Below are 26,561 nucleotides of genomic sequence, written 5' to 3' on the forward strand. Positions count from 1 at the left end.
TTCTTACAAATGTTGACCAGAGCTTTTGGCCTTTATGAAGGCTGAGTAATTTTGTCTCTGTTAAGAAACCAACTCTTCATGGGGCCCCTCTTGGCAGGTTCTCTGATAACAACTCAATGGCTTAGATACTGAATCGTCCTTAGGCATTTGGGAACCTGGTCATCTGGAAAATTAGTCATATTTTAAATATTTTCAAAGAAATGGTTTAGTCAACCAAAATGTGGGTCTGGAATTCAGAAGCAGGATCGGGCCTTAATGCAGAAATTTTGGTCATTCTCAAAGAGAGAGTGATAAGATTTTTAGAAGAGAATAGAATAGAGAAAGGACCAAGAAAAAAAAATGAGTGAGGGTGGTTTGGAATTGAGCCTATCACCTCACTCTTGCTGGAGAGTTGAGAGTGAATGGGAGTCTAGGATTCACATGTATGGCCTTGGCCACACTGACTAACCTTTGCCTCTCAGGCTGAGCAGGGAGTCAGTCATGGGAAATGAGGGTAAAATGGTTTTCAGTCTGTTGGAGGTATAGGTAAAGAAGGAGAATTGCTGCTGAGAAAAAAAAAAGAAAGAAAGAAAGAAAGAAAGAAAGAAAGAAAGAAAGAAAGAAAGAAAGAAAGAAAGAAAGAAAGAAAGAAAGAAAGAAAGAAAACACAGCAGGTAATGTAGTCTGAGAGCTACAAGGTCAAGGCCATTGAGATGAGACAGCACACAGCTGCAGGGAAAACAGGCGTGCCATTTATGACAGTGTAGCCTTGAGGCTCCTAAGGTCAACATGATCGAGGAGTTCTCATGGGTCACCAACATGTAAGCAGAGGGACCTACCCCTAATAAATGATAGATTCTAATAGATACTAATAGTGAGTTCAAATTTTCTTAAAAAAAAAAAAAGCATGAAAAAGAATAACATATTTGGAGAACTTCAAGACACTTAACGTGGTTGAATGCAGGGTTGCTGTTGGAGAAATGACTAAGAAGGAAGCACAAAAAGTAGATATGGCCCGAATAAAAGTAAAAGAGGCCCTTATGCCTTTCTAAAGTAATGGGCTTTCCACTAAAGGAGGAAAAGTTGGAAGACTGTTAGCCACAAATGAAAATCATATTTGCATTTCAGAAAGATTATTTCTGAAGTAGTGTTGAAGGAGAGAATCGATAAGGACAGATAACAGATAAACCAGGAGGTTCTTGCCAGAATCCAGGAAGGAATGAAAAATTCAGCAGTGTCCATGGAAACGAAGGAAGCTGGTAAGAATGACATGTATTTACGGGGTCGAATGGCTTGTGTCTGACCTGCTCAATGGAGGAAGAGAAAGAGGTATCAAGGCAGCTGAGTGGATAATGGGGAGATTCACTAAGTTCAGGAGCATGGAAGGAGAATTCTGAGAGTAGGGTTAAGGCAGAAATCATACCCCACCTACCTAAATGCCTGCAAGTACATCCAATAGAGACACCAGGGAAGAATAGTGGTAATAAAGAGAAAAAAGATCAGATGGATGATGAGTCCTCGCAATTAACAATAAAGAAGAAGGTTGCAAGGCCATGATTTATAGCGAATAATTAAAGATCATGTGGGAAAACCACTCCCTTTGTTCGCTGAGCAGATGCATGCAGCACAGAGATGAAGCATGTTGTCTGAGAGCCAGGCAGCATTGAGTGCTTCTCCCAAACCTGCTCTTTACTAGCGATTTGGCGTTCAAAGTTACTGAACCTCCTTGAATCTTAGTTTTCTAATCTGTTAAAATGGAAATAGTTATGCCCATCTCATACAGATTTGTGAGAATTCAAAAACTACCACATTTATAGCACTTGGAACAAGTCCCATCAGTTTAGGCACGCCCAATAAATGACAGCTCTTATTGTGAGCCATGGGGTAGAGGGAAAGGTTGGTTCTTTCCCTGCTGAGGCCAATGGATCCAACATTTCATCTGAATAAATCCTCTCAAATTGATGGCTTTGTATCTGAAATGACAGATTAGCCAGAGAGGGTGACCAGTGAAGCAAACTGGTCTCTCAAGAGCATAGAATTTACAATATAGGGTCATACCACCCAGTAACCAAACAGAGTAATAGCATTTTTCTCATTTGGCATTCCATTCATAGAAATAGTTTCACTAAGTGGGGACAGGCAAAGTTATAGTGAATTTCCATATTTGATTCCAAATTGCACAAAAATGAAAGTCAGAGTATAGAAAAATTTACCTTTAAAATATTGAACATCGGTTGTTAAGGCAGAAGCCAATTCATCAGTTGATACTTGTAACATTCCAGCCACTAAAATTAAAGCAGCATTATAAACATAAAGTTAGTATACATTATTGATCACAAGAATATTGCATTTATGGTCATCATTTATAAGTTTCATGTATATACATTAGGAAATATGTGTATTAAAGAAAAGAACTGCCACTGTAATTGCCAAATTCAAATTAGAGAAACACCTTAGAGTAATCAAAACATTAATGAGTTCTTGAGGCTCTGTGCATTAAATCACAGCAGGTTTGTTTCCTCCTTGTCCTCACAGATGACATGCAATTATTATTATTATTATTTTGCAAATTCTTGGTTAAATCACTTTGATATAGGTGAAAAAATGTTTTTTATTGACAATCTGTGGTTTTAAGGTATTTTGAAAAAATCTGGGAGTGACTAACAAGGCAACTTCAAAGAGAGAGATTTTTGGCAAGATCTTTGAAAGGAAGTAATTATGCTATGTTTAAAATGTTTGGCTAATAACATGCCTCCCAAATATACTGGGTACTGGGGGTGGAGCGGAGAATGCCTAGAACAATATAAATAAGCACAAATATTGCTGAAGAATCAATGTTGTTAATGTGGGTGCAGAATGGGAACATAAAAGTACATCTTGTTACTCATTCCCATAACCATTTATAAGAAAGAACAAAGTGAACGTGTTTTCCCCCCCTCATTGAATTCTGTTCCAGGAAAGTGTTTATGCCAACTGTCTTTTCTGTACTGTGTCGCCATCTACCGGCAGGTCTGTAAAATTGCACATCAGAGAGGCTAATGTCAGAAGGTCGTGTTCCACTGACCTTGTTCTAGAAGCTGGAGGTCAGAAACGAATGCGGAGTCGTTGTCAGTCAGGGCAGTAAACCTAATGTCGCCAATGTGTAATATTGCAGCCAGAATTACAAACAAGTTCTCCACCTCCTATGTGTTTTACAAAGAGAGAAAATGAATAGGATGTTTACAAGAAAGATTAAAAGACAAATCCTTTAAAAATCCAAAAGTAGGTTATGAAAATGATATATTTCCTATTAGTGGGGTTATGACTTTTCAGATCCTACATGGTCAATGAGACAATTACGAATCTCTGCCTCAAAATCAAAAACCCGTAATTCATTGCAATTCCTTTAAATCAACATTTTTGTTCCTTAAACATGAGAAATAAGGAAATGATATTTTCATTTAAATTAACAGCTTCCAGAGAACTAGAATAACAAAAATGGATGATTGTTTAATGGTCTGACAGGCTGGATGTCACTTGTAAAGTCAGAGGTTAATTAGACTGCAGTTGCTGAGGCTGAATCATTCAAGAACCTATATTATGGGTTCCATGTCTTAGTTCTTGCTCTTATGAGATAAACTGATATGATGATCACAGAATTTTCCACTTCTGCTAGAAAACTAAAGGAGGCGTAACAAAAACAACTTTGCCTAGATAACAAAATGTTAATTGTTTTTAAAAGTATTTTAAGGAAAACGCAGGAAAAAAATTGACTTGGCAAGAGTTATCTTTGAGCAGAAGGTAGCAGGAAGTAGAGAATGTTTGCTGAAAGAGAATATCTGAGAATTTGGAACTCTAGATAAAAAAATAAATTAGACCTTAGAATTAGATTTGGATAGTGATTTGGGGGGCAAAAAATGAAAAATCAAGAAAAAGCTGTAAGTTGAAGTATGCTTTTCTAGAATATCAAATATCTAGCATGATGACATTGGTAGGAAAACAGATTGAGCTCCATAAAGGGCCAGTCACATGGCCTTTTAAATTCTCAGTATCCTAATTTATAATTTGGAAATAAAAAAGCTCCTTCCATAACTACTGTGCAAGTTGTTCTAAGGGCAACTCTTACTTGCTTTATAAGTATACAATTGAAAGAATATAGTTCTTGAGGCTTCCACGAATTTCCTCCAGAACTTCTAGTTTTCATAAAGGTATGATTTTATCATTTTTAAAATGAGAGCATTGACAAGAATGATTTCTAAGTAATTTCCAGGTATAATGATATTCTATGAATGTGGCATACTAAAAAACATTTCTGGGAACTCCTAAATTATAAAATTAGTGTTTCAAATTTAATTCAAGGATACTTTACAAAGTACATTTTCCTAGCCTCTTAAAGTACTTGACCACTTATTTTTTTTTTCCTTTTTAATAAATCCGGTAACTCCTCACGAAATGCTCTGGTGCCCTGTGAGACAGGCACTTCATACACAGACGAGAAGAATGTGCACTGTCCTCAGGGGCCTTGCAGTGCAGGGCTGGCTGCAGAGTGGGACGTGCACAGGGGCTCCACCAGCCCAGGCGAAGGCACCGCTGTGACCAGAGCCCGCAGGCCCACAGCTGATGCAAGGGCCTACCAGCCCGGAACTGCCTGCCTTCAAATCTTACTGGACATAATCTGTCCCTCCAAAATGGGTTAAATTGTCACCATTTGGGTCACTCCAAAAGGCCAAGATGAAGGGGTTAATTTCATCTGTTTTTGTCGATATGTACATATTTCCTTTACTAGGTTGTTGGACTCTCTATTCGCTTCCTTAGCCAGAAGGATGATTATGCCTGCCCTGCCTTTGAGGATCCATCATGGATTTCCAAAGCCCTGTTTCCAAGCAGCTGGTATTTTGGTAGAATGGGTCCTTATACTCATCTCTGTCCCCATTTCCTGTAAGGAAGCAGAAATGTCAGGTGTGGAGGGAGGGAAAAAGTGAAAATGAAAAACCACAATAGCAGTAAGTGCAAAGACAGCACAGCGCATGTGGTGGAAGTCATCACAGCTGGAAATACAGGGATCGGATAGTCAGAGCAGAAAAGAACAAGACACCATAGACTGGACAATCCTGGAATTCCAACCTCTGAATACAGGGCGGGTGGTGGGAAGCAAAGTGTCCCCGAGTTGACTTATTTAGGGTGCGTCCTGCTTCTGGCCCTCCCCTGTGTAGACCTTCCCTCCACTTCCCACCCCCGGCTGCCCCCTTCCCACAACTGTGTGGCAGGGAAAAAACAAAGACCCAAATCAATCAACTGGTCTCAGAAAAGTATAAGGAACACATTTAAATCTGTGACTAAATCTGGATTTGTGAACTGCTGGCACACGAGAGTTACTCCTGATGTATTAGTTCGCGTGAGGACTTGGCTGTCATCCAGAACGCCGCTACACACTGACGGCCATCGGAGACAACGCGTGTGGAGATGGGGCGGGGAGCTCTGAGGGGCGTCTCCCAGGCCGCAGTCTTTTCATCTTTCTCATTCACTAGACCAGGGCTGTTCAATTCAGTAACCACCTACTAGTCACAGCTCTTTAAATTTATATCAATTAAGATAAAGAAATAATAAAGATGTACTTCTTCAAATTCACCACTGGTGGGTATTTGATAATTTTTTAGGAATAAAAAAAATTTATATTGCTCAAGAAGACACTTTAATAAAGTGAATACTTTGATATTCAAGTGATTTTTTAATAGTAAACAGTTACTTCGGATTTATCAGTTTTCCCACAGGTTGGCCATTATAAAGTTATTTGATCTGTTTTGGAGCTATGTGTGTGTGTGGTATATATAAATATTTTACTTTGGGGAAAGGGCTCTGTGAGCACCCTCTTGGAAATGACACCCCACTCGTGTCACTCTCTCCTTCTCCCACCTTTCTGTCTTCAGAGCACCCCTCTTCCTCAGCACTGGCTTGTTTATGTCTACCTCTCCACTAGCATGTAAACTCTAGCAGGGAGGGATTGAGCTCTGTTGAACCATCAGTGTCTACAGAAACATCTGGAATATAATAGAGGCTCAGTAAATGAATGAACAACTTATAAATCAGTAGAAGGTTGGTTTGCTCAGTGAAATATTTATGATGTGACTCACCAAATTGCTGAAGCCAACTACATTCAGGGCTTGTTTCAAAACAGCTAACTTCTCCCTGTTCAGAGAATGCTCTGCTGTTAATATATCTTCCCGTATGGTCTGGTTCAAATACCTGTGAGGATTAAAAGCACACAACATTATGGCTTGGCTTGTAGTCAAACGTCAGTGGATAAAAGTCACTTCAGCCATATTTGGCTTCCACAATGATGGAAATCACCTGGACACTGTGTACCCATGTGTTTACAAAGCTTTGGGTACATAATAGCACATGATGTTTCAGGAAAAGAAAAAAAATAGCTCTTGTTGTACCAGAACACATTTACATATTTACGTGGCTCTCACCTTGGCTTCAACCTTCCCTGTGAAAGAAGAAGGTCACAGTGTTTTACGTATTTCTTATAGAAATGTGGCAGGTCGTATCGTATGCTTTGTAATTAATACTTACATTAAAGATGCTTAACTTACAGTAATTTATTATCTCATCTTGTCTGTATCATTTAATTATGAGGTGGTTGATTAAATCATTGATTTATTCCCTTCATTCAACAAACACGTGTGAATCACCTCCCAAAGACAGGCAGTGCTGAGCAGCTGAGAACATAAAGAAAGAGCCCATCCTTGGAACCTTAACAACAAACAACAACAAAATAACATATTCCGGGGCAGAGGCAGGAGAAAAGCCAGCTCAATGCAGTGTGAAAGCAGAACAACAGCAGTACACTCAAAGTGTCTGTGAGTGTGTAGGAAGGGGACCTCGCCCAGACGTGGAGGATGAGGAAAAGCTTGGAGCGGAAACAGGCTTTGGTTCCAAGAGTTGGCACCTAAGAATTTGTCAACCAAATACTAGGCTTTCAGTCTGTCCCTGGAATAATCAGCAACCCATACAAAGGCACATGGACTAGGTCAAGCAGGATACATATGGGGAACATATATGTCAGCGAAGTTGGAGCCAGAGGCGAGATGAGCAAAGATCCGCGCAGTGGGAAAACATAGCCAGAGCTTTGTGTGTCTTGTGAAAGAGTTTCAATCATGTCTTGGAAGTACTGGGCAGCCCTCAAGACCCTGAAACAGAGAAGTGGCACAATCAGGTTGGCATTTCAGAACGAATATCCTGGTGCCCTCTGGGAGATCACTGGAAAAGAGAGAAGGCAACTAAGGAGAGCAGGTGATCAGTGAGAGGCCAGCCCTGGGGAAGGAGAGGATGTGCGGGAGAGGAAGGAGGGGAGAAGGTAGCCCTGGCGGGACAAGGGGGCACACAGGTACTGGGAGGAGGACAGAGAGGGCTCGTGATGCCTTTCACGTTTCCTTCTGCAGAAATGGAGGGTCGTGGGCCCATCGACCAGAGGGCATTCTCAAGAGGAGAAGTATGTTTTTAGAGAGAGAAGAAAGTCTTACCTTTTAAATTATGTTAATTTAAACTACTCGTTAAAGTTCAAATGAAGTTCCAAGAACTACCGGTCATAGCTATAAGGATCTGGAATTCAGAAAAGAATCGAGTGTCCAGGAAGGGAGTAGGAATGTTAGGAGAAATCAGAGTCATTAAAACAAAAGGCTAGCGCATGTTTAAGACTGACTGAGAGCACGTCCTCGACGGTGGCCTCACTGGCCATGGGAGGAGAAGCAGACCGCAGGCGGGAGGCTGGCGGGCTCTGTGAGGCCCTCGCTCTGCTCGGTCTCGGCTGCAAGAGCGGAGAGGCCAGCCTGGCGGCTGGGAGGGCAGTGGGGGAGACCCCGGAATGCGTGCATGCCGAGGGAGCGCCAGATAAACACTGGGTAAACGTTGGGAGGGGTGCGGAACGGGCTCGCTGGGCAGGAAGGGGATGTGGAGTCCGAGTGCGGGAGGGGCTGCCTCCCACTCGGGAAGGACATCGCCAGGTAAGGCAGGAAATGCGGCCCCCAAGGCTGGTCCCCTCTCGGGCAATGTGGTTTTTCTAGAGGAGAAAGAGGTTGAGGTTTCCATGGTGGGTGAAGCTGGGTTGAGGAGGGCTGTAGGGTAGCTGGTGCCGTGCAGTGGCCGCGGGGCTGGAGCCCAGCACGGGGTGTCCTGCTCTCTAGGGCTCCTCTGACGCCCCATGTGGGATGGGCAAACTGGGGTTGGGGCAGGAGAGTAAAAGAAAGGGCCAAGGGTGTCCAAATCAATTAGAGGTGGGTTTGTCATAGTCAGAGTCCTTCTGCTTACTCTTTACACAATGTTAGTGACTAAAAGGCTCCATGATGAGAATTTGTAACCACTCTGGGTACTTCTGGTTCTCACAGGAGGTTTCCACGCGTCTTCCTGACGTCATCTCTCTCCCACTGACTTGATCATCACATAAGTTAATAACCCTTTGAAAGGGGCCACTTGTAGTCTTGCAAAGAACAGCTAATTCCTGTTTTCGTTACAGAATCAAATACACAAAAGGCCACTGTTTTGTTTTGTTTTTTTTTAAATTTTGAGAAGGAATCAGTTAGTAAGCTCCCCCCATGGCTACCTCAAGTATTTCTTTAAATCACCCCATTCCCGATTTTATGTGAGTTTATAGCCCAACATTTACAGCAGCCACGACCTGTTTCATGAGAGGACATGAATACAAAATGGAATTTCTATTTCAGTTAAGTTCTGGGTAGAAGAATCCATAGGAAGTATTTCTGGTAGTTGCAGACAAGTCTTTGAAGTATGTAGAAGATCAGGAGGGAATCAATTCAAAATAGACAATTATGAAGGGCAGTTTGCCTCATTGCAAGAAAGATGCCTTCAGACTGTTTGTGAGCATTTTCCTCTATAGCCAGAAAACTTGTTAGCATGAAGATGTTAAAAAAATAGAACACAATGTGTTTTAATTTAAATTTCACCCATTAGTCAATAGCATCTAGGATGATTTCACTAGAAATACAGTTCGTTGTTATCAACAAAATTGTATCTTCAAATGAGAACGTGAGTAACAGAACAAGAAACATTACATGTATACTTTTTGGAGTTTACAAGTACTAATTTTCCCTCTGATATTATTCAATCCTGAAACCTTGCATAAGGGCAGAGAAATAGTTGAAAAATATGCCTGATAAAATAATGAAACCAACAATCCACAGACTTAGATTTGAGTACTATTTGATTCTTAAAAATGAGAAAACATTTATAGGATGTCAGGCAGATGGGGGGAGGAGGGGATGGGTATATATATACATTATAAGTGCCCGTGTGCATTGTCAGGGGGATGGACACACTTGAAGCTCTGACTCAAGGGGGGAGGGAGGGCAAGAGCAATGTGTGTAACCTTAACATTTGTACCCCCATATTATGCTGAAATAAAAAACATAACAAACAAACCAAAAAGGACAAAAACAATAAAGCCATTTAAACCATCATTTCATTATCTCTAAACTAGAGTAAAAATTCTCCATTTCTAGTTCATCGTAATTTTGTGAGTGTCAGATGAGGTATTGTGTGCAGTGTGCTTTCTACACACACTGCAATACACATGCAGACCATGAGTATTTCCTGGAAAGAATATATCTTGCACATGTGCAGAATTTTTAGGCAATGTGCTCTATCACTAATGAAACTCTTAATCCATTACATAACTAAGCCAAATAAAATAAAAAAGCATTTTGACAAATTATAACAAATGCTATTAGCAATGAGGACTATTTTAAGTCATAAAATATGCTTTTCTCAGAGAGATAAAAGTAATAAATGGATAAAAGGCAAAGATCAGAGTTTGCACTTAACTGTTTTATCCCAATGTTAATCAACTGGAAGTTGACAATTTTACATGCAATATAACAAACGGTGTTTCCATATTATTTTTAACCCTTTAAAATAGGTAAGAATGACAGTGGGTTAACGGGTCATGGACTTCCCTCTGGACTAGCTTTAACTCCACTAGTGGCCTCTCACTAATCCCAACATGGTGGTTGAAAACCCACCCTAGATAAATATAAGCAAGTGTTTTATCTAACTGAGACAACTTTGTTATTTTTAAGTGAACCTCGTTCACTTAATAACCAATAATCCCATGACCCCCAGCATTCAAATCTTAGAACTCAATAGTCAATGTTTTCTATATAATTTCTTTTATGAATTAAAATCACACACCTAGAGCTTAAATCTGTGTTCTTAATCATCTCCTTTTACCTCATACATAACTTGGAACAGTACTATTTGGCAACATATAGCTATCTCAATGGCTAGAGTCAGAGGTTTCAGAGATAGTCACTTGTTAAGAGTCACTGCTATTTTGATTTTTAAAAATCGGCAGATCAAGGGAATACTCTAGATGCTATCATGGGGTAAAAGACTGTACATGTGGGTTGTACACTGACAGAAACTGCAGATGGATTAGTACTATTGCGTCTGCTCAAAGGGAAAGGTAATGGGGGCTAATATTTGTTGATACTTATGGGCCAAATCCTCCACTGGTGGTTTCAGAGGCTCTTCCTCTGTCAGTCTTCACACTGACTCACACAAAAAAAGGAGCTATTATTTTACCTATTTAAGAAATAAGGAAGCTAAAGTTTTTAAGGTCATGAAGCTAGTCATGGTGAACCGACACACCCCGGATCCTCTGCCTCTGCCCCCCAGCCCACCCCAGTATTTCCCAAGCTCAGTGACAAGTTTAATGCAGGAAGGGGAGGGAGACACACTGAAGAGCTTGCTGTTCTTGCTCTAGAAATGTCAGCCTTTAGTCTGGGCAACGTAGTGAGATCCTGTCTCAATAAAAAATAAAAAAATCATCTGGGCATGGTGGCATACACCTGCAGTCCCATGTACTGGGCAGGCTGAGCGGGAGGATGGCTTGAGCCCAGGAGTTCAAGGCTGCAGCGAGCTATAATTGTGCCGCTGCATGCCAGCCTGAGAGCAAGACCCTATTTCTAAAAAAAAAAAAAAAAAAAAAAAAAATCCAGGCTTTACTAAAAAGGCTCTTAAGTTTTACTAACAGAAAAAGGATTAAAACACTGTTGCAATTATCTAATTCTATATAAACTTTGATAACACCGTTATCAACTATATGTAGTTATATTTTTTTAAGAAGTGAAGAGGTTTTTTGACCTTAAATGTCTGGTTGCATTGCTAATGAGGCAGACTTGTTCATACAGTTCCTCAGCAAAAACCTATCTATACTACTGTTATTTTTTTTCTTATTTATTTGTTCATTCCTTCTCTCCAAATTTTAGCCAATTATTTAAGCATGGCTATTTCTCTTTGAGGCTATTTCTAGGAAAAATTAATTTCTATGTTCTTAAAATGACAAATCACATTAAAGTCCTAATGGATGTAAAAAATGCCACCTGATACTATAGTTTCAACAGGTACTTAATATGTAGGGATGTGTGGGCAGAACACAGGCCCTGGGGAGAGAGTCAACCAATCCCACTGTGCCTCACCACATTCGTCACCCAGCTCCCCACGACATCTATGATTTATGCATCAGTTTACTTTCCCTTGGTTGACTTTAAATCACGAAACTCTGGTATTTCTCTCTCTCTCTCTCTCTCTCTCTCTCTCTCTCTCTCTCTCTCTCTCTGTCTCTCACCTAGTTGAAAGAGTCTCAAGGAAATAAAACGGAAAGGCGGGTGGGTAGTGATGGAAGGCAGTTGGAAGAATATACACACAGATAGACAGAGGTTTTCTTCAAATTGTAGGTATTATGGTGCATCTTTTTCCTTTTCTTCTTTATTGTTCTTTTCCATATTCCTCAATTTTTCTAAAAGTCCATAAGTCAGTTATGTATACTCAGAAGAAAAAGAAACTCTACAAAACTATGAATCAACAATGGGGACAAAATTCTCTGGAGATCCATCCAGGTTATTGTGTGTATTAATAAACTGCTCCATTTTGTACCTTCTGGTCAGTGGTAACTGAAAAGAGAAATAAAATAAAAATTGTTCCATGTGACTACTGTGTAGTTGTATTCCACAGTGTGAACTTCCTGCAGTGTTTCTAACCATTCAGCCATGCGAGGGACTTCTGGGCTGCTTCTAGCTTGGGGGTGTTATGGATAAAGCCACTGGGAACATTTACATGCCGGTGTTTGTGTAAACCTATTTCCCTTGAATATACTGAATATATGCCAGGAGGGCACTAGAGGGGTCCAATGGCAGTTGCATCTTTAGTTTCATTTTTATGAAAAACTGCCAAACTCCATTTCAGTGTAGCTGTACTATTTTACATTCCCACCCACAATGCAGGGGGGAATCAGTTTCTCCAGATTTTGACGTCACAATTTTTTCTATTAGCCATTATGATAGGTGTGAGGTGATATCTCATTAGGGTTGTAATGTGCCTTTGTCTGACAGCGAATGATGCTGAACATCTTTCCAAGTGCTGATTTACCGTCTGTGTACTCGTCTTTGGTGAAATGTCTCATGTCTTTTGTTCATTTTCTAATTGGACAAGAACAGAGTTCTTTGTTCTCCCTCTTGTTGATTTTGGAATTTTGTAAATATATTTTAAATATCAGTCCTTCGTTAGAAATATAGTTTGCATTATTTTCTCCCAGTCTGTATCTTACCTTCTCTTTTTAATGGAGCCTTTTGAAAAACAAGAGTTTTTAATTTTGATGGGATTCAATTTATCAATTTTTTTCCTTTTTTGATTTTGGTGTCCAGCTTAAGACCATTTTGTCTAATCCTAGATCCCAAATATCTTCTTTTGTTTCCTAAAAATTTTAAATCTTTACATTTAAGTTTATAATCCATTTTGATTTTTCCATAAGATGTGATATTTTTGCTTTGCTTTGCTTTGTTGTTTTTGGTTTGTTTTGGTTTGTGTTTGGCCTACAGATGCCCAATTGCTCCGGCACCTCTTGTTGAAAGGTTGACTTTCACCCACTGCATTGTTTTGCACCTTTGTCAAAAGCCAGTTGGGCACCTTTGTGTGGGCCTGCTTCTCTGATCTCTGTTCTGTTCCTCTGGTCCATGTGTTTGTCCACCAATTCGACACCATAAGGATTACTGTAGCTATAGGGAAGGCCTAATATGGGGACAGTGAGTCCTCTTTTTTTACTCAAACTTTTCAAGATTTCTTCAGCTATTTTAGGACCTGTGCCTGCATAAAAATTTTTAGAATAAGCTCGTCTACATATCTTAATATTGTTATGATTTCAATAGGAATGGCATTAAACCTATAAATCCCCTTGAGAATAATTAACATCTTTACTATTGAGTCTTCAATACATGAACATGGTATGTCTGTTTGATTTCATTTGTCAGTGTTTTCTTTATTTTCAGTGTCCAGATCTTATATATGTTTTGCTAAGTATATGCTTAAGTATTTCATTTTCTTGGAGACATTTGAAAGACTATTATTATGTTTTTAATTTTGGTTTCTATAAGTTCATTGTTAATATATTATGCATAATATATGTGATTGATTTTGCTTTTGTGCATAGATCGTATATCGTGTGTATTGATGAATTCATTTGTTAGGACTAGAAGAAATTTGTTTTGTGTAGGTTTTCTGGGGTTTCACACTAATTTTTTCTCAAAACCTAATTTTTTCTCAAAACTAATTTTGCTTTCTTTGGACCAACTGAGTTTATAAATCTAATTTTTATAGATCAATATGAAAAAAACACGTTCTCCTCTCCAAATATATGGATACTTTTGTTACACTTACAGAAAAAAAAATAGAAAACCAGATGAATGTGTTATAGTTGTTCAGGATTCTATCTGAGCTTTAGACAAGAAAAGTTTCTTTTATTACAAGTTAAATTTATTTAAAACAAGTCAGTAGCAACAACTGTTGGCGATGTGCTATGTCTAATCAACTATCCCGTTGTGCCAATTTGTTTATAATCCTGATAACAAGTAGCAGGCTGGTGACAGATCTTCCAAAATGGGTCAATAATGTAGCCAGAATATTAATAAGTCTTGTACATGTGTGCAGTTTGTGTGTGTATGTGTGTTGGTAGTTTTGCTTTGAGGCAAAGAAAACGGGTTCTGGCATAAGTTTCCTATGCCACCTGAGAGTGCACAGAGAGAGTGAATCCATGCACTAAATCATACCGGGTTTTCCCTTGTTGTAGAGGAGTCCACACTAAGAATTTCTTTCAGGATGTGCTATGTAGAGGGGCGAATTTAAAATTCTACCACTCAGCCTGTGGCATGACTTTGAAGATTGGGAATTGATATGATTTGAATATCAAATACATACAATGAGCATTTGCAAAAAACCCCATCATGGAACTTCAAGGGCCTGTGCGGTACCTACTGTGTCTCCGTGGGTGCTGCTGTGCCCGGCTCAGCAGGCTCAGCGGCCGGCTGGCGTGCGTGAAATGACTCCCGGGTGCCTCCGTGAGTACCCAAGACACACTTGGGATTGAAAGTTCAAACATAAATATTAATAAAAGATGTTACTACTTAAAAACAAACTTGCATAGCCCATTCACCAAGTCAGAGTCCCACAGACTACAAAAACAATGTGTTGCTCAGTTTTTTACGTGCCTTGTGAATACAAAAGAACAATGTCTTCTCTATTGTGGGTGAAGCTGTCTTTCACTTGGTGAAGTTTAATATGTAAATAAAAGCCAGATAAGGCAAAATTAAACAGTCGACCTCAGTAAAGACAGTACAATTTGTTAACAAGGATGGCAAAGGCTTCATTTTGTTCCCCCCAGCCCCCACCACTTTGCTCCTAAAAAGGAAAACCTTGTATTTATTATTTTCAAAATATCTGGAACATATTAACTAATTTTAAGTCCCTCATGAAGAAATATGAGAATGACTTTATTAACCACAGGTTCAGATACATAAATCTCCACCAATGAAAATATTAATGTATTAGTCACACACTGTTTTGTTTGGAAAGAGAAAATCTTGTCAGTAGTCTTCAGGAAAAGAACAGAATCTATTTAATAAATTCGGGAAAAGAACAGAATTCATTTAACACATTACACATTCAGAAATACTTTGGGTCTTGTGACATTCCCAGAATACTTTGTCCATATTTTTCTAATCAGTCAGAATACTTCTTCAAAACGTCTGGTGAAACAAATTCTAAACTCTTGCCGCCTTGCAAACAGTGAATGCTACTACGGCCAATTACGTGTTTCTTGAAAACGTTTACTTGGGAGAGCTGAAGTGGGAGGCACGGGCAGAGTGGCTGCATCCTGCACAAAGGGGCCCGGGCAAGGGTCAGGGGCCCGCGCAAGGGTCAGGGGGCCGAACCCTAGCAGAAACCCATTCCCTGAGCCTGTGTCTGGCATGAGCACAGCCATGTATCCAGAAGGAAGGGTACTATTTTCTTTTCAGAGAAACGCACACAGAGCTATCAATATTCAAATGACAAGTAGGGAAATGAAGAGAAAGAAAAGCCTTTGCTCAGAATATGTGAATTGGTCTGGCTTTGATGATGGCAAGACCAGCTTAAGGAGTAAAGGCCTGGGAGTGTGCACCTACCAGGAAGGGGAGGTGGATGGAACTTTCTCAAACTCACATCATGTCACCCCCAGGCCAGCAAGAGCTCTGCACTGAAGGGGGCAGTGTGCCTGTCTATACAAATATGCTGCAGGCAAGGCGGAACAGGAGCCAAAGTGCTCCGTGGGGAGAAAGTAACCAAACAGCACTGGGTAAGGTCATGTCCACAGCACTATTATGAAAGATAAACTTAAATATAACCCTGCGTCTTAAATACTGCTTAAGGCTGGCACCTGCATGGAAACTTCTGTAATATGTAAATATTACAGTTCATGTATTCAGACACCTGCCCACTTACAGATATCACTACTGATAAGTGAGTTCTTTCCCTGGTTCATCTGGGACCCACTCATGAACTTCCATCAAATGTTTATGGAGCTCTATGTGAAAAGTTCCATGCTGATTGTAGCCCACAAATATACCAGGCAACCTCTTTTAATTTGGTAGGACTAGAAGACAATTTTAATTTCCTATCAAATGAATTACTTCTATTATCTGTCCTATTTCTCTTTCGTTTCTTTCAATTTCACTGATTAGAATATTCACAATCTATGTTCAAACTTCTTTCTTCTCCTACTTCGTGGAAATTTACCTGATGGGACTGATTCTTTACTCACACTAACGTAAGAGGTTCACCTTCCTACATGTCTATTCCCACAGCCACCAGCATCGAAGACACAGCTGCTATCATCTCACACCCAGGCACTGAGCATCCTTAGGCTCCTCCCACCTTCATTTCATCTATTCAAATCCACCCAAGTATTGCAGGAACTCCCGCATGCCTCTCTCCCGTCCTGTGCTCCTTCAATCTATTTTCTGCACTGCAGTCAAAGTTTTCTAGAACAAAAAGTTTAGGGAATTCACTTCCCAAATCAAAAGCAGTCAAACATACAAGCTCCCTGGTGTGGCTTTTGAGGTCCTTCCATCACCTGACTCCATTTACCTCTGCAGCCCCTGGTCTAGCCAGAGCCACGGCCCTTGGGCACTCCCAGCTCTGGACGCACAGAACTTCCTTTGGTCCCTGGGATAGACCCCACTCTCATCCACCTCTGTTCCCTCACTTATTCTGTTCTTCTCACTGGGTAAGGAATCCTCACACCTCCAAGCCCCACAGAACATTCTGGATAAGTCCTGTTGGTGTTCCCAGGCGACTTTCTCTGGGGAGTCTTGTAGGTCAGATGTCTTTTCTATGAGCACCCCTAAACTCTCTATTTCCTCCACAATAGCACTTTATTAGACTCTATGGAGATTTCCTGAACGTGTGTCCCCTCCAGAGAGGCAAGGCCAGTCTCTGAAACCCACACCATATGGAATACACCAAGCAGTTGTCTTCCTGGAGTGAAGAGAATGAAGGTATGGACAAGCTCTCTCTCTCTCTCAGATTATTAACTGTCCCCAAATTTTCCTGCCATCATGTCATCTCTCTACTCGTGAACATTTCCCGTAAGTAAATTCCCCTAGATGTTTTCCAAGCCTCCCAGAACAGGACACCAACCCATCAAACCATGCTGATTTTGCAAGACTTTCTGCTATTCAGCCTCCTCTCCACTGCAACTGGTCCCCATATGCCTGAATACCAATCTACCCTTGTCTCTTGGTCCCTACCTGACCAGGATCCACATCTCACCTATTCAGACTAGTCACCTAGGCCAGACCAAGCTAAAAATACTTATATTTCTCTGACTATTTTAGCTGTACTCTATCCAGTGGTTAATCTCATATGTCAACTTGCCTGGGCTATGAGGTGCCCAGACATTTGATCAAACGTTACTATGGGTGTGTCAGAGGGTGTTTCACATTTCAGGAGCTGACAGAGTAAAGCAGACAGTACTCCCTAATGTGGGTGGGCCTTGTGCAACCCATCGAGGGCCTGGATAGAGCAAATGCCTGAGAAGGAGGGAGCTTCTCCTGCCTGACCACTGAGCTGGGACAGTAGAGTTTCCACACTCCAGACCAGCACTAAAACACTGTCTCTTCTTGAGTCTTCAGCTGCCAGCTTTCACACTACAACTTACCCTACTGGCCTCCCTGGTTCTCAGGCCTTCAGACTATGACTGCAGCTGACCCACAGGCTCTTCTGGGTCTCCAGCTTGCCGACTGAAGATCATGGGACTTCTCAGCCTCCATAATAATATTAGCTAATTCCTTATAATAAAAATATATAGGCCGGGCGCGGTGGCTCATGCCTGTAATCCTAGCACTCTGGGAGGCCAAGGCAGGTGGATTGCTTGAGGTCAGGAGTTTGAAACCAGCCAGAGCAAGAGTGAGACCCTGTCTCTACTATAAATAGAAAGAAATTAATTGGCCAACTAATATATATATAGAAAAAATTAGCTGGGAATGGTGGCACATGCCTGTAGTCCCAGCTACTCAGGAGGCTGAGGCAGCAGGATTGCTTGAGACCAGGAGTTTGAGGCTGCTGTGAGTTAGGCTGATGCCACGGCACTCACTCTAGCCTGGGCAACAAAGCAAGAGTCTGTCTCAAAAAAAATAAAAATAAAATAAAAATCTATAACTTTATATCTATCACTATATTCTCTTGGTTCCTGTTTCTCTGGAGGACCCTGACTAATACACTCTCTTTTCCTCATTTCACTAACTCGCGCATTTAAATATCTAACAGGTCTTATTATTAAAAAATTAAATGTCATCAGCTTGATTCTTTGTAGATAGAGATTATGCCTTAAAAATCTCTGGTTGATTCTCACAGAATCTACATTAATACTGGGCATACGGAAGCTTTCATAAACATCTGAAAGTTGGCACATGTATTTCAAAGTTGGTTCCATTTTTACCTGATAGGTTTGCAATATATCTAGGAAGAGCCGCATGTGTCTGGTTGATAAATACCTGGTGAACACAAGCTCTACTCTTTTCCTTTGGACAAAGGTTGGCAAAAGTAAGTGACAGATCAATGCCTTAAAAGTCAGTCATACTTTTGCCAAAATCAAAACAAACAACACCCCCCCAACATTATAATGAAGAATTTATTGAGAAATGTTATTGAGTAAAGAAAATTTAGTATAAGAAATAAATATGCAAATAAGCAAAGATGATTAACTAGTTTTAAATCCTTTTAGGAGTGAGAGGAAGGAAATGTGACAAAATGGAAAGAAGGGAGGGAAGGAATGAAGAAATAATAAAATAGTAGTAAACAGATATTCAAATTGTCCAATTAATTAGATTGAAGGCCCTTCCTCATAAAAGAATTAGACAAATAGCAAATTTAATCTTCAAAAAAATGGCCTGTCCACACTCATCCACACAGATACGCGTCCCATTTACAAAGTTCAAGGGCTTGGTTTCATCACAGCACGTGGGATACACACCAAAAACCTCTCTGTCACGTTAATATGAAACCTCAACACCTCCACTTTAACAGATTGGACTTTTGATCAAGAACTTAAGTGAAATAAAAATATATCAATAATTTTGTAAATGTTTTATAAAGTAAAATTCAGGAAACTCTTTCAACCAGAAAACTTCTTTTAAAATGTAGGCTATATCTAGTAAAGTAATCTTATCCAAGGCAAAGTACATAACTAAATGATGTCACTAATGGGATATTAGAAGGAATTATTTAAAAGTAGATTCATAAAGTAAATAAAACTAAATAACTCCATTTTTTCCTTGCTAAATTTCAATTCTCATATAAAAGCTGAGTAAAAATGACTACTTAATTATAATTAATCTTAATAAATAAAAAATGGATGAAAATGTGGGTTCTACTCCCAGACCTATTATTCTATTGGACCTGTTTTTGCTCCTATTTTTAAATAATTTCTACTCAAGTATGTCTTTTGGACCTGTTGTTGTGGTTACTTATATGCTATATATTTTCAATAACATTATGTCATATAAAAATACAATTTACATATAACTTTGCAATACTGAATTTTTAAAAACAAAGACAAGATAATCTAAAAGAAAAATCATTGAAAGGAAGTCGGAAGTACCCAAAATAAACTCCACTCATTCTGTTGAGTTCTAACATTCTTTAAATTACTACAATATTTATTCCTGCATGCTAAATTTAAAATACTGATTAATAACAATGAAACACTATTTTTGCAATAATTAAGTTCAAATAATGGATTAATACTCCAAATAAGTGGCTCCTAGTCATGTATTGTGCTTTTAGGTAAAAAAGCATTTTTACATCAAGGAAAATATCCAGAAAAGGCCCAAGCATATTGACTAAATGTCATTATGTATTTATATTTAAAAATTAACTGAAAGCCAAAAATTCTAAAAACTTATTATCAGTAAAGGTCAGAATGATGTGCTTCAGTTCTAGTTGTAATACTTTATTTTGAGATGTTAATATGAGAAATGTAAGCAAGAACATTATAAATCAATCAGTAACAGAAAGGTACTGAATCAATATGAAATATTTAACACTTGTTTTATGAAAGTTGGATTTTGGAATCTTCAAGACAGACATGGCTATTCAGGGCTCAATATGTTTGTTAACTTAGAGGAATAATTAATATTCTGTTATTATTTTTTCTTACATACTTAGAAAATGAAACAATATTGTAATGTAGTATAAGTTAGCTTACCCTTTTACCATCACTACTACTATTAATATTATCACAATCTTGTTATTTAGAAAATAACTCTACTTCTTTATAACAATTCCACTTATTATAATTTTAAGTAAATGAAATTATATGGAAATATATGATAAATTCAGATGCATCTTCACTGTCAAATTCATCTTCAATTTTCAAACATAGAAAGTATATATTTCCTTAGAGATGAATTTAAATGTATTTGTGGTACTGTGGATTCTTTGTACATTATTCTTTAACAGTCTGTCTGATAATGCCTTTCAGCCCAATTTTTTGCTTTGAATAACTTCAATATTTATATATTTAAGGTATCGAATACTTCAAAGAGTTAATAATAAATCTCAACTTTTATGAAAATAAAAGCCTCTAAAATTAGGAAGATTTAAAAATCAGTAGATATATACTTCTGATTTGTTAGGGAATATAAACCTTAAAGGGGAGGATTAAGTTGTACAAATGAACTACTAAGAGTTAAAAACCATAGTCTCATGTTTTCATTATCAAATGCAATCAAGAGTATAGTGTCCCTTTTCCTCTTGGACATTAACAGGTGATATCAGAGGTTTTATTTAAGAATGAAGTGGGCCTCTTTCTTTTTTTTCCTTTTGAAATCTCATCTCCCAGAATGATGTTCTGTGAAAAGCACAGATGAAAAGCAGGGACTGTTTGTGCAGTCAGAGCAGAGAAAGAAGAAATCTAGAGAAGGCAGAGTGTAGAGAAATAATATCCAGTATAACGCGGCGTCAAGCGTCTTGATTACTCCTGCTGAGAACCTTGCTCAGCTGATTTGCTAGCACTAACTACTCTAAATGTCCTTCTCACTTCCCACGAAATTCCATTTTCAGATAGGAAATCTCTTCCATCTGAAATTGAAATTGCTACTAAATGGAATCAGTCACACATTTTAGCCAAGGAAAAAAGAAGATCCATTTAAAATGTTGATATTACACTTAAACAATGGTACTACATCTATATAATGATTTAGATCAGGAAATGCTGTAGGTTGTAATGACATGTTACATTGCATTTCAGCAAATACTATACATAAGGATGTGATCCTGGTAAACAGTATTCTTATAGTTAAAGAAGCAGTTTAGAGGCACCAATGATCAACCATCAATTAATTTTATCAGTGTGGGATGCTAAAAACTGCAGTGTTTATGCTTGACAATGGGTATGCACAGAAATATTTCATACTTTCCCATTTGGGTCAGCATATTCATTTCTTTCATCGGATGAACATTTTTATCATCACAACAAATAAGTCTTACACATTCATAAATTTATTCATTCTATAAATGTTTAATTTAATACTAATCAAGCTTCCCTACTGGGTCATAGGCCTGAATAAAGCAGAGTTTATTACCCTCAAGTGATTAATATTAATAGGGATGATTTTTTAAAAAATTTAGACTATGGAAAATGCTGGAGTAGAGGTAACTGTTATAGTAGTCTATGCTATTTGAATGAATCAGAGAAGTTTGTAAAGACAGACTTGAACAAATTGTATGCTTGTGAGAGATGATATTCCAGGGTTTTGTTATCATAAACTGCTGATTTAAGATAGTAAGACTTCAGCCAAGAAAACAAAAACACTGAGTGTCTATGTGTGCCAAGAACTGGGATTATTGGTGATTCAAAGACGAATGAAGCACAGTACCTGTCCAGAGACATCAAACAAGTCAGCGAGGGAGAATAAAAGTAAACAGACAAAATATAGTAATATATACATATAGTATGTTATATTACATATTTTATAGAAGAGTAACATAAATAGCAATGATTTTTTCAATTATTAAGTCCAAGTAGGCAAACCAATATTTAAAGTGTGAGTGTTTTGGATTTTGAAAATGCTAAAATGCTATTGCATGTTAGATTAATCTATCTACAAAATGAAGCACTGGATTAGTTATTTCTAATAGTATTTTTAAAATAAGTCGAGAATGTTTAGAACATGTCAAAATATACAGATGAGGTTGTACTAGTTTGCAGTCCCACCAGCAGTGCATAGAGTGTTCCTATCTCTCTACATCCATGCCAACAGTTATTGTTTTGGGAAAGTAATATGGAGATACCTCAAAGAGCTACAAGCAGAACTACCATGTGATCCAGCAATCCCATTACTGGGCATCTCCCTAAAGGAACAAAAGACATTCTACAAAAAATACATCTGCACTAGAATGTTTATAGCAGCTAAATTCAAAATTGCAAAGATGTGGAAACAGCCCAAGTGCCCATCAGTACATGAGTGGATTAATAAAATGTGGTATATGTATACCATGGAGTTCTACTCAGCCACAAAACACAATGGAGATCTAGCACTTCTTGTATTAACCTGGAGCCCATTCTACTAAGTGAAATACCACAAGAATAGAAAAACAAGCACCACATGTGCTCACCACCAAATTGGTATTCACTGACTTAACTGACCAACACTTAAGGGCACATATAACAGTAACACTCATCCATTCATCGGGTGTTGGGCAGGTGGGAGGGGGGTGGAGGGGATGGGTATCTTCACACCTAATGAGTGCAGTGCACACAATCTGGGGGATGGACATGCTTAAGACTCTGACTCGGGTGGGGCAAAGGCAATACAGGTAACCTAAATATTTATGCCCCCATGACACGCTTATAAAAAGAAAAAAGTATATACAATGAAATGAAATTTAGTAAGATCTATTTTCTGGCTGTTGCAAGAATATTTCTAATCTCATACACACACATTCAAATGATCTATCCTACATATATAAATGATCACTTATATATTATTAAATAACCTAAAATCACTATTTACTCTGGATTATAATGAAGAGAAACCAAGAGTCTCTTCATTTCTTCAAATATACTCTTATTAATAGGAAAGAACACCTTTTTGGTCCACTTCAGGGACCATGTGGACCAGCTCAACCAAAAACCTGCCTTTTACAAGGAAAGTTGACTTCTCGGGAAATAAGGGACAGTCCATAGACCACCCAGGAAAGACTACCTCCTGATTCTCAGTGTTTCTGGGATTATTCTATTATCATGGGTCTCTGTTTGAAAGGGCTAATGGTAAAAGGGGGCACATTATTGCCCCTAGAAACTACATAACGCCAAACCATCACAAAGTCACTACCTCAGCTGGAAAGTACACCATAAAACATTTGCCCAAGGATAGCAGATAGACAGACAACAAGGAAACTTAACCTGGGGTAGATGTAGAGTGAGAAAATAAATGTCTATCCCCAGGAAATCATGACCAATCCTTTCTTAGTTTTAGGAGTTTCAACTAAGAATACACCTGACATGTCATTAGGACATTTTAAGTTAAGGAATTAACATAAAAATGGTCCTAGGTTGGTAAAAAGGGTCCTAGGCCCCTGGAGCATTGACAAAGCCAAAGGAATCATACCTAGAGAGCTAACCCTTGATTTAGGCCACACAGGTTCACTCAGCCAAGCTACCAAGGAAAACAAACATGGAGAAATAATCTCCCTGAGCAACTGTGAGCAGACATAAGAAGCAGCAATAGTAAAATCTCGAGATCATCATATAATACAATTATTGGCTAGGGACTGCATATAAGCATGTTGAAAACAACTACATATACAAAAAGAACTGGAAATATGATATGAGAAAAGAACAAGAAACAACATTTTAGAAAAAATAGAATTGAAATGGAACAAAGAACTCCTAGAAGTAAAAAAAAAAAAAGTCATTGAAATTAAAATGCAATGCACAGGTTAAACTTCACACTAATCACTGCTCAAAAAGGCATGAGTACAGTCTAAGAAAGAACTGCAGAGACTGTCCAGAATGAGCAATCCAGAGAAGGAAAATATGAAAGAGAAGTTTGAGCAGGAGAGAGAGAATGAGAAACAACAGCATGTGTCGGAAAGGAATCCCAAAGAAGAGAAGGAAAAAAAACAAAAACAAAAAGAAGATGAACACTCACAGGGATAATGGCCTGTGATTTTTCAAACTGGTAAAATAAATGTATCTGATGCCGTGCAAATTAGAAGTCTCAAACAATATATTTTTAAAAATTCCTATCAGGGATCACTGTGGTAAAACTAGAAATCTACACAGAAGTGCTCACAGCTGCTCTCAGGCAGAGTGATGCTTATCCATCCATTTTATCACACACCTACTTCGTGTACATGAAAATTAGGGGCATAGAATTGACTAAGTTAAGGTCCCAAATCTTATGGTTTGTGTCTTTGGGGAAAACAGTGATGTAAAATAAACAAACAATATGTAACCCAGGATGAATTCCACAGTAGAGATATACACCGAGCACCCTGGTGTGTGTTGGGAAGGCGGAGGGACTACCTGTGACTATAAGGGACAGGTGACGAGTCAAAGACCAGAAGGTCTTCAGGATGAATTCTCAGAATGAGAACGAGAGAGAATCCAAGCCAGAGACAGAGTGTACGAAGGCATTCCTTCTTTCCTTGCTCTTCACTGCTTGGCAAGATTCCTGCGTTGCACTGCTCCTGGGAGAGAGACTTCCTGGGAACTGGCAGGAGACTGACTTGAATGTGAATAGACAGAGATATAAACAAAGGATTTCTAGTCAGACAAGAATACCTTAGAGCAATGGTGCTAGGTTTCCATCATGAACACTCTGAATCTGAATTATAAGCAATCCCTACATATTAAACAGCTGAAAGGGAGCTGTTCAGATGGATGAGCAGGTGTGTGTGTAAGTGAGCACATACGTGTAAGCGTGTGCACTCATAATGGGAGCCCAATGCATCAAAATTCCTCCTCGCACGCCTGCAGTTTATTTGTGGACATCTTTATTGGATTCATTTTCATTCACATAGACTTTATACTTTAACAATCTCTGCTAAAGAACTGTTTCCATTTAGTTATTGCATCTAAATTGTTATGGCTGATACATAAATGATATTTTAATTTGCGCATTACTTTGTAACTTAAAACATTGCTAAATATATCATCAGAACAAATGCTTTGTCATTGAGTTATTGGGTTTTTCCAGGTGGACAATGATATTATTTATAAATAATGGTATTTATAGTCTTATCCCTCTTGATGATTTTCATTCATTTTTACTTTCTGCTCTTATTGTGTTGATTACAACTTTAGAATCAATGCTAAAAAGAGTCTGGATCCTTTTCACAACTATGCTGTCTTCTTGGGACTTAAGATAATTTGCTTTTTTCTTGTAAAAGACTCTCATCCTGAGAACCGTCATAGACACAGTGATATGTTAGGCACATTTCCAACTTTATCAAATATTGCCAAATTGTTCTTCAAATTGGTTGTATTAATTAAACTGCCATCAGGAGTGTGTGAGTCTGCATATTTTTCATATTATCTGATTGTTGTTATTATAGCAAATTTTTTCATTGTGAAATGGTATCTAATTATTCTTCCAGTTTGTATTTCCTTGATCACTTGTGGAATATATATCTTTCTATATGTTTACTGGAACTTTGGATTTTTGCTTGTGTATGTGCTGCTTTCTGGAAAAGGAACCAATTATTTTATTCATTCTTTAATTTCTGATATGGTTTAAACAATTTTCTATTCTTTGAAGGTTTGAAAGCACATGTTTAGGCATTTCCTGGGCTTGGTTCATTCAGGATGAAAACAGTCTTGGTTCTTATGTTATTCATATAATTTGATTTTTCACTTCTTTTAGAGAAAATTTCAAATCTGCACAAAGCATTTTTATTTATTTAGTGCCACTACATATGTGGTTATAATCTTTGTTTCTATTACAAATTAACAATATTTAGTTTTCTAGTGAATTTTGGTTTTTGGTTTTTTTTTTGTCTTTACTTCTTTGTTTCTAATTTTATTACCCAGTGGACAGAGAATATGCCTTATACAATTTTTGAATTTGAGAATTTATTAAACTTTACTCTATGGCATAAAATATGGCCAAATTTTTAATAAGTGTACCATAAGTGCCTGAAATGTGAAAGGTACAGACTTTGGGATGAAGCTATCATTGCTTACCTGACATATCTTTGCTCACTGTTTTACTAGCAGGCAATTTAAGTTTAAAGGCAAATACAGCTTTTACCCCATTCCCTTTCTATGAAATTTTATTTTACGATACTGCTACTCACACGATTCCTGCCATAAATTTTAAATTTACATATTAGTCCACATACACTTCTTTTATCTAATAAACTACTCCATTATTCCACCTTCAATCACTCATATGTTCAGTTCTTTACATGTATCATAAGTCAGTCTTTTCTTCAATGTTAGCGTCCGCTGGACATGATTTATTCAAATGCAAGAATTCATAAGTGTCACATTACCTCTGGGACATAAAATACATGGCATTGTGTATATTAATAGCCATATTATTGCATATAGTTGTATATTATGTGCAATAATATATAATATTGTAGACAACTTTTATATAGACAATAATGAAATAATATGATTATATAGTGCCATAACAATATTGCCAAAAACCACACCAGTGCATGTGTTAATGTGATACATGATGGCATGTGTGGCACTTCTGTCAGCC

General features: G+C 38.3%; 1 protein-coding gene across 2 annotated transcripts in view; it reads right to left on the minus strand.

Moving 5' to 3' along the window:
* Nucleotides 1-26,561, minus strand: part of MYO16 (myosin XVI) — a 610,163-nt gene that overhangs the window by 220,185 nt on the left and 363,417 nt on the right. For both annotated transcript variants that reach the window (XM_012751938.3, XM_012751933.2), the window contains exons 17-19: nt 6,090-6,201; nt 3,044-3,161; nt 2,193-2,264 (exon numbers count right to left, since the gene is read on the minus strand). In XM_012751938.3, the coding sequence (XP_012607392.2) occupies nt 2,193-2,264; nt 3,044-3,161; nt 6,090-6,201 (302 nt within the window). The remainder of the gene's footprint in view (nt 1-2,192; nt 2,265-3,043; nt 3,162-6,089; nt 6,202-26,561) is intronic.

This window comes from Microcebus murinus, chromosome 13 (genome assembly GCF_040939455.1).
Source record: "Microcebus murinus isolate Inina chromosome 13, M.murinus_Inina_mat1.0, whole genome shotgun sequence".
NCBI classification, from domain to species: Eukaryota; Metazoa; Chordata; class Mammalia; order Primates; family Cheirogaleidae; genus Microcebus; species Microcebus murinus.